The following is a 9,815-nucleotide window of genomic DNA, read 5'->3' as shown; positions in this document are numbered from 1 at the left end:
ACCCGTGCGAAGCTGGGCGGGTTGCTAGTATAATTATAAATGTGAAATATGCTTCAGAGGAGATGGCGATATATAACCAAAGACAATATATTGGGTAGTCGAAAAAGTCTTTTCGTATTTTGTCAATAGATGTCGTTGGAGTCATCTATCTCCAGTGCTACCAATCACATTGAGTCATATCATATGGTGTTAGAAAGGTGACATTTTAAGCTTCATTTAACCAAAAAAAAATTAAACTCGGAGAAGTTGAAAAAAAGTTATAGCTGTTCAAAAATGAGTGAAAATAATGAAGAGATGCGCTATATTATGAAATTTTTGTATAAAAAAGGGAAGAATGCCACGCAAGCCACCAATGAAATTTGTGAAGTTTACGGCGACGATGCTGTATCAGATCGTGTAGCACAACAATGGTTTGCTCGCTTCCGTTCTGGAAATTTCGATGTGAAAGATGCGCCTCGCTCCGGTCGACCTATCGTTGAAAAAGTTGATGCAATTATTGAAAAGATTGACCAGGACCGTCACATAAGCTGCCATGACATCGCCAAGGCACTAAACATTCATCATCAAACGGTTTTGAACCATTTAAAAAGGGCTGATTACAAAAAGAAGCTCGATGTTTGGGCGTCACATGAATTGACTGTGAAAATTTTAATGGACCGAATTAACATCTGCGATTCTTTGCTGAAACGAAATGAAATCGAACCATTTCTGAAGCGAATGGTAACAGGAGACGAAAAGTGGATCAAATATGACAATAATGTGCAAAAAAGATCATGGTGCAAGGGTGGTGAAGCTCAACAAATGGTCGCAAAGCCAGGATTGACGCCTCGAAAGGTTATGCTGTGTGTTGGGTGGGATTCGAAAGGAATCATCCACTATGAGCTGCGCCAGCCTGCTCGAACGATTGATTCTACACTTTACTGTCAACAACTGATGAGATTTAAGCAAGCAATCAAAAAAAAAACACGGTCAAAACTGATCAGCAGAAACTGCGTCGTATTCCATCAGGACAACGCTAGGCCACACACATCCTTGATGACTCGGCAAAAACAGGGAGAGCTTGGCTGGGAAGTTTTAATGCATGCATCATATAGCCCTGACCTTGCACCATCAGACAACCATTTGTTTCGGTCAATACAGAACTTCTTTAATGGAATAAAGTTGGCTTCAAGAGAAACCTGCGAAAATTACTTGCCGCAGGTTTTCGCCGAGAAACCACAAAAGCTTTACACTGATGGAATAATGTCTCTAGAAGAAAAATGGCAAAAGGTGGTCGACCAAAATGGTACAATACATATTTGGTTTAATAAAGTTCATTATAAATATAAAAAAAATGAGTTGAAGTTTGATTAGAAATACGAAAAGACTTTTTCGACTACCCAATATATAAGTGAATCTCCCACTTTCAACTGGATGAGATTAGAAGAAACTCAATTAAACGGTGCTTCTTCATTTTACGCAAGCGACGCTCCACCTTGGTGAACTTCGGTGACTTGGGAACCACCGCAGAAGGGAGTCACTAGTCAATCTTAAGAGCTCGAGAGCAACTGAGACTGTGAGTCACACCCAACCTCTAATGAAAAACAAAAAATCTTGTTTCAGCTGATCGAAAAATTTATAGAAATCTTCTTCAGAGAATCCACTATAAGTAGGTTAGCCACCAGAAAATATGGAGAGATACAATAAATTGTATGACATATATAAATAGATAAATAAATAATACAACATTACACCCAGCGAAATGTGTCTTTTGAAGATCGTCGAACTTAAGATGTAACTCGTATTCTTAATGCATCCGTTATATTGGCGCTGGGGTCCAATTATTTTGAATCATATTTCTGTTTCCATTTGCCACAGATTTGGATATTTACTAACCCACTCGGTAGCACTGTTGACCACTAAGATGAGGCACAAGTGTAGTGAAGGAACCTCGGGTGAAACCCACTACCTATCATTGGACCCATCCGTGAAACTAGAAACCACTCATTTCTCTCTGGTATTCTTGTGAAAAATTTGTTGGCTAGGCACAAAACAATGGTACACGCCAGTCTACTCTAACAGTCGTAAATTTCCGGCAATGCCATGCAGAAATTTTGAGTGCCAATCTTGAGGCTCCAGCTCAATTGCTTTGTGGCTAGTCTGAAGTTTCCCACAGGCGGCACGGAGAAACAAACAATAAAAGTGAAAGAAAACGTCTTTAAAACAATAAATGAAAAAGTTGATTCGAAATTCAACTTTTTTCTGTTTTCTCTGGCTTCGAATCAGGCTGAAATAAAAAGCGGCAATTGTAAAACCAAGTGCTGTAATTTATTTAATAAATATGTATGTACATATGTATGTGAGTTCGTGCGTAAAAATAATATTATAAATTAATTGCTGATTGTAACGGTACTATTATTTCTACCTATTTATATGTAAGCCTGTGTTCCACTGCACGCCTCCAATTCGTTCAGCATGATTTTATGATAAAAAACTTTAGTACTTCGGTAGTTTTTGGCTACTGCGTTTACTATAAAAACCCCTCACTGTGAAAGCTTCTTCAGACAGTCCTGAATTGTGTGTTAGAAATTGTGTTTACAAAATGTTTAAGAAATTTGTTTGCTTCTTTGTGCTGATTAGTGGTAAAGTGACGAGTAAAACAATCATTGAGAAATGCATCGACTATAATTATGAATAATTTCTAATTACAGTAATCGGACCTATCAGCGAATGGCCAAGCACCCATGGAGCTCCCATATATTCAATGGAGTCTCCTGGATATTTTTCACACTCTCCTAGACATTGGTTCGACTCAGCTGCAGATTCATTAGACTCTGCTAAAGATCCATTAGACGGTGCTGGAGATTCATTAGATCCTGCTGGAGGTTTATTAAAATCTGCTAGAGATTTATTAAATTTTGCTGCAGATTCATTAGATGCTGCTGGAGATTCACTACACTCTGCCAACGGTTCATTAAATTATGCTCGAGATTCATTAGACTCTGCTGGAGATACATTAGTGTCGGATTCAGATTCATTAGGCACTGCTGGAAATTCACTAGACTCTGCAGGAGATTTATTCGTCGCTACTGGAAATTCATTAGCCGCTGCTGGAGATTCATTAGACTCTGCTAGAGAGTCACTACATTTTGCTGAAGATTCACTAGATTCTGCTGCAGATATATTAGCGTCGGATTCAGATTCATTCGACGCTGCTGGAAATTCATTAAACGCTGCCGGAGATTTATTCGACGCTGCTGGAAATTCATTAGACGCTACTGGAGATTCACAAGACTCTGCCAGATATTTATTCGACGTTGCTGGAGATTCATTAGCCGCTGCTGGAGATTCATTCGACTCTACTGCAGATTCATTCGACTCTACTGCAGATTCATTAAATTCTGCTGCAGATCCATTAGACTTACATTCAGATTCATTATACTTTGTTTCAAATTCACTAGACTCTTATTCAAATTCATTGTACTTTGATTCAGATTCATTATACTCTTACCCAGATCCATTATTATCTAATTCAGATTCATTATTCTTTGATTCAGATTCATTAGACTCCGCCTTAGATTCGTTAGGCTCTGATTCAGATTTATTAGAGCCTGCTTTAGATTTATTAGACTATGATTCAGATTCATTATACTCTTACCCAGATCCATTATTCTCTAGTTCAGATTCATTATTCTCTGATTCAGATTCATTAGACTCTGCTAGAGATTCACTAAATTTTGCTGAAGATTCACTAGATTCCGCTGGAGATATATTAGCGTCGAATTCAGTATCATTCGACGCTGCTAGAAATTCATTAGACGCTACTGGAGATTCAATAGACTCTGCCGGATATTTATTCGACATTGCTGGAGATTCATTAGCCGCTGCTGGAGATTCATTCGACTCTACTCCAGATTCATTAAATTCTGCTGCAGATCCATTAGACTTACATTCAGATTCATTATACTTTGTTTCAAATTCACTAGACTCCTATTCAAATTCATTGTACTCTGATTCAGATTCATTATACTCTTACCCAGATCCAATATTCTCTAATTCAGATTCATTATTCTTTGATTCAGATTCATTAGACTCCGCCTTAGATTCGTTAGGCTCTGATTCAGATTTATTAGAGCCTGCTTTAGATTTATTAGACTATGATTCAGATTCATTATACTCTTACCCAGATCCATTATTCTCTAGTTCAGATTCATTATTCTCTGATTCAGATTCATTAGACTCCGCCTTAGATTCGTTAGGCTCTGATTCAGATTTATTAGAGCCTGCTTTAGATTTATTAGACTATGATTCAAATTCATTACTCTCTGACTCAGATTCATTATACTCTACTAGAAATTCATTATACTCTTACGCACATTCATTATATTCTTATTCACATTCATTCTACTCTTATTCACATTCATTATACCCTTTTTCAGATTTATTATACTCTGATTCAGACCCATTATACTCTGATTCAGATTCATTAAATTCTTATTCAGATAACTTATACTCTGATTCATATTCAGCATACTCTTATTCAGATTCACTAGACTCTGATTCAGGTTTAATAGACTCTGCATTACATTCATTAAATTCCGATTCAGATTCGTTGGATTCTGATTCATGTTCATTAGGCTCTAACTCAGATTTTGAAGATTCTTATTCAGATCCATTATACTCTGATGTAGATTCATTAGACTCCGATTCGGATTCATCATTCTCTGATTCAAAGCCACTAGATTCTGACTCGGATTCATTATACTATGATTCAGATTCATTATACTCTGATTCAGATTCATTTAACTCTGCTTTAGATTCATTGCACTCTTATTCAGATATGTTATACTCTGATGAAAATTCATTAGACTCTGACTCGTATTCATTACACTCTCATTCAGATTCATTATACACTGACCCAGATTCACTATACTCTTATTCAAATTCATTCTACTCTGATACAGATTCTTTGTACTCTTACCCAGATTCATTAGACTTTGATTCAGATCCATTATACTCTAATTCCGATTCATTATTCTCTGATTCAGATTCCCTATTCTTTGGTTCGGATTCATTAGTCTCTGATTCAGACTCATCAGACTTCGACTCAGATTCTTTCGACTCTGATTCAGATTCAATGGACTCAGTTTTAGATTCATTATACTCTGATTCAGATTCGTTTGACTCTGCTTTAGATTCGTTAGACTCTGACTCAGATTCATTGGACTCGGATTCAAATTCTTTATACTCTGATTCCTACTCATTAGACCAGGATTCAGATTCATTAGACTCTTTCTTAGCCTCCAATTCAGATTCATTAGACTATGATTCAGACTCGTTATTCTCTGATTCAGATTCACTAGACTCTGATTCAGACTTTTTATCCTCCGACTCACATTTTTTATTCTCTGATTCAGATTCATTAAAGTCTGATTCTGATTCCATAGCCTCTGATTCAGACTTATTATTTCCCGACTCACACTCTTTCTTCTCTGACTCAGATTCATTATCCGCTGCCTCAGATTCTTTCTTCTCTGATTCAGATTCATTAGACTCTTCTTTAGATTCTTTAGACTTTGATTATGATTCATTATTCCCTGATTCAGATTCATCAGACTCTGACGCAGATTCATTAGACTCTGACTCCGACTCTTTATACTCTGATTCAGATTCATTAGCCTCCGATTCAGATTCATCATACTCTGTTTTAGATTCGTTAGACTCTGATTCAGATTCATTAGACTCTGACTCCGACTCTGTAGATTCGGATTCAGATTCATTAGACTCCGATTCAGATTCATCAGACTCTGTTTTAGATTCGTTAGACTCTGGTTCAGATTCATTCGACTCTTCTTTAGCCTCTGATTCAGATTCATTAGACTTTGATTCAGAATCATTATCCTCTGCTTTAGATTCTTTATTCTCCGATTCAGATTCATTAGACTCTTCCTTAGATTCTTTAGACTTTGATTATGATTCATTATTCTCTGATTCAGATTCATTATCCGCTGCTTCAGATTATTTGTTCTCTGACTCAGATTCATTATTCTCTAATTCAGATTTATTAGACTCTGATTCAGACTTATTATTCTCTGATTCAGATTCATTAGATTCAATAGATTCGTTATCCTCTGATTCAGATTCATTAGACTCTGATTCAGACTTAATATTCTCTGACTCGGATTCTGTGTTCTCTGATTCAGATTCGTTATCCTCTGCTTTAGACTCATTATTCTCTGATTCAGATTCATTAGATTCAATAGATTCGTTATCCTCTGATTCAGATTCTTTGTCCTCTGATTCAGATTCATTAGATTCAATAGATTCATTATTCTCTGATTCAGATTTATTAGACTCTGATTCAGACTTACTATTCTCTGACTCGGATTCTTTGTTCTCTGATTCAGATTCGTTATCCTCTGCTTTAGACTCATTATTCTCTGATTCGGATTCATTAGATTCAATAGATTCGTCATCCTCTGATTCAGATTCATTAGACTCTGCTTTAGACTCATTATTCTCTGATTCAGATTCGTTAGATTCAATAGATTCGTTATCCTCTGATTCAGATTCATTAGACTCTGATTCAGACTTATTATTCTCTGACTCGGATTATTTGTTCTCTGATTCAGATTCGTTATCCTCTGCGTTAGACTCATTATTCTCTGATTCAGATTCATTAGATTCAATAGATGCGTTATCCTCTGATTCATTATTCTCTGATTCAGATTCGTTAGATTCAATAGATTCGTTATCCTCTGATTCAGATTCATTAGACTCTGATTCGGACTTATTATTCTCTGACTCGGATTCTTTGTTCTCTGATTCAGATTCGTTATCCTCTGCTTTAGACTCATTATTCTCCGATTCAGATTCATTAGATTCTATAGATTCGTTATCCTCTGATTCAGATTCATTAGACTCTGATTCAGACTTATTATTCTCTGACTCGGATTATTTGTTCTCTGATTCAGATTCGTTATCCTCTGCGTTAGACTCATTATTCTCTGATTCAGATTCATTAGATTCAATAGATGCGTTATCCTCTGATTCAGATTCATTAGACTCTGATTCAGACTTATTATTCTCTGACTCGGATTCTTTGTTCTCTGATTCAGATTCGTTATCCTCTGCTTTAGACTCATTATTCTCTGATTCAGATTCATTAGATTCAATAGATTCGTTATCCTCTGATTCAGATTCATTAGACTCTGATTCAGACTTATTATTCTCTGAATCGGATTCTTTGTTCTCTGATTCAGATTCGTTATCCTCTGCTTTAGACTCATTATTCTCTGATTCAGATTCATTAGATTCAATAGATTCGTTATCCTCTGATTCAGATTCATTAGACTCTGATTCAGACTTATTATTCTCTGACTCTGATTATTTATTCTCTGATTCAGATTCGTTATCTTCTGCTTTAGACTCATTATTCTCTGATTCAGATTCATTAGATTCAATAGATTCATTATTCTCTGATTCAGATTTATTAGACTCTGATTCAGACTTATTATTCTCTGACTCGGATTCTTTGTTCTCTGATTCAGATTCGTTATCCTCTGCTTTAGACTCATTATTCTCTGATTCAGATTCATTAGATTCAATAGATTCGTTATCCTCTGATTCAGATTCATTAGACCCTGATTCAGACTTATTATTCTCTGAATCGGATTCTTTGTTCTCTGATTCAGATTCGTTATCCTCTGCTTTAGACTCATTATTCTCTGATTCAGATTCATTAGATTCAATAGATTCATTATTCTCTGATTCAGATTTATTAGACTCTGATTCAGACTTATTATTCTCTGACTCGGATTCTTTGTTCTCTGATTCAGATTCGTTATCCTCTGCTTTAGACTCATTATTCTCTGATTCAGATTCATTAGATTCAATAGATTCGTTATCCTCTGATTCAGATTCATTAGACTCTGATTCAGACTTATTATTCTCTGAATCGGATTCTTTGTTCTCTGATTCAGATTCGTTATCCTCTGCTTTAGACTCATTATTCTCTGATTCAGATTCATTAGATTCAATAGATTCATTATTCTCTGATTCAGATTTATTAGACTCTGATTCAGACTTATTTTTCTCTGAATCGGATTCTTTGTTCTCTGATTCAGATTCGTTATCCTCTGCTTTAGACTCATTATTCTCTGATTCAGATTCATTAGATTCAATAGATTCGTTATCCTCTGATTCAGATTCATTAGACTCTGATTCAGACTTATTATTCTCTGACTCTGATTATTTATTCTCTGATTCAGATTCGTTATCCTCTGCTTTAGACTCATTATTCTCTGATTCAGATTCATTAGACTCTGATTCAGACTTATTATTCTCTGACTCGGATTCTTTGTTCTCTGATTCAGATTCGTTATCCTCTGCTTTAGACTCATTATTCTCTGATTCAGATTCATTAGATTCAATAGATTCGTTATCCTCTGATTCAGCTTCATTAGACTCTGATTCAGACTTATTATTCTCTGAATCGGATTCTTTGTCCTCTGATTCAGATTCGTTATCCTCTGCTTTAGACTCATTATTCTCTGATTCAGATTCATTAGATTCAATAGATTCGTTATCCTCTGATTCAGATTCATTAGACTCTGATTCAGACTTACTATTCTCTGACTCGAATTCTTTGTCCTCTGATTCAGATTCGTTATCCTCTGCTTTAGACTCATTATTCTCTGATTCAGATTCATTAGATTCAATAGATTCGTTATCCTCTGATTCAGATTCATTAGACTCTGATTCAGACTTATTATTCTCTGACTCGGATTCTTTGTTCTCTGATTCAGATTCGTTATCCTCTGCTTTAGACTCATTATTCTCTGATTCAGATTCATTAGACTCAATAGACTCGTTATCCCCTGATTCAGATGCATTAGACTCTGATTCAGACTTATTATTCTCTGACTCGGATTCTTTGTTCTCTGATTCAGATTCGTTATCCTCTGCTTTAGACTCATTATTCTCTGATTCAGATTCATTAGATTCAATAGATTCGTTATCCTCTGATTCAGATTTATTAGACTCTGATTCAGACTTATTTTTCTCTGACTCGGATTCTTTGTTCTCTGATTCAGATTCGTTATCCTCTGCTTTAGACTCATTATTCTCTGATTCAGATTCATTAGATTCAATAGATTCGTTATCCTCTGATTCAGATTTATTAGACTCTGATTCAGACTTATTTTTCTCTGACTCGGATTCTTTGTTCTCTGATTCAGATTCGTTATCCTCTGCTTTAGACTCATTATTCTCTGATTCAGATTCATTAGACTCAATAGACTCGTTATCCCCTGATTCAGATGTATTAGACTCTGATTCAGACTTATTATTCTCTGACTCGGATTCTTTGTTCTCTGATTCAGATTCGTTATCCTCTGCTTTAGACTCATTATTCTCTGATTCAGATTCAATAGATTCGTTATCCTCTGATTCAGATTTATTAGACTCTGATTCAGACTTATTATTCTCTGACTCGGATTCTTTGTTCTCTGATTCAGATTCGTTATCCTCTGCTTTAGACTCATTATTCTCTGATTCAGATTCATTAGATTCAATAGATTCGTTATCCTCTGATTCAGATTTATTAGACTCTGATTCAGACTTATTTTTCTCTGACTCGGATTCTTTGTTCTCTGATTCAGATTCGTTATCCTCTGCTTTAGACTCATTATTCTCTGATTCAGATTCATTAGACTCAATAGACTCGTTATCCCCTGATTCAGATGTATTAGACTCTGATTCAGACTTATTATTCTCTGACTCGGATTCTTTGTTCTCTGATTCAGATTCGTTATCCTCTGCTTTAGACTCATTAT

At 35.6% G+C, this 9,815-nt stretch overlaps 2 protein-coding genes across 2 annotated transcripts; one reads left to right on the top strand and one right to left on the bottom strand.

The window, feature by feature from the left end:
• Positions 1–2,548: 2,548 nt before the first annotated feature.
• Positions 2,549–7,278, top strand: LOC128857673 (clumping factor A-like). The gene is made up of 3 exons (XM_054093418.1): positions 2,549–2,621; positions 2,691–7,161; positions 7,242–7,278. Exons 1-3 carry the CDS (start codon positions 2,582–2,584, stop codon positions 7,276–7,278), a joined length of 4,548 nt encoding a protein of 1,515 aa, XP_053949393.1. The 5' UTR covers positions 2,549–2,581.
• Positions 7,279–7,365: 87 nt separating this feature from the next.
• On the bottom strand, positions 7,366–9,812 carry LOC128857671 (uncharacterized protein DDB_G0290685-like). The gene is made up of 3 exons (XM_054093417.1): positions 9,761–9,812; positions 8,233–9,713; positions 7,366–8,175 (listed from the first exon to the last, which is right to left on the bottom strand). Exons 1-3 carry the CDS (start codon positions 9,810–9,812, stop codon positions 7,366–7,368), a joined length of 2,343 nt encoding a protein of 780 aa, XP_053949392.1.
• Between the last annotated feature and the right edge of the window lie 3 nt (positions 9,813–9,815).

This window comes from Anastrepha ludens, chromosome 3, assembly GCF_028408465.1.
Source record: "Anastrepha ludens isolate Willacy chromosome 3, idAnaLude1.1, whole genome shotgun sequence".
Taxonomy (NCBI): Eukaryota; Metazoa; Arthropoda; class Insecta; order Diptera; family Tephritidae; genus Anastrepha; species Anastrepha ludens.
The sequence above is the reverse complement of the archived record's forward strand: the minus strand, read 5'-3'. Positions and strand labels throughout refer to the sequence as shown.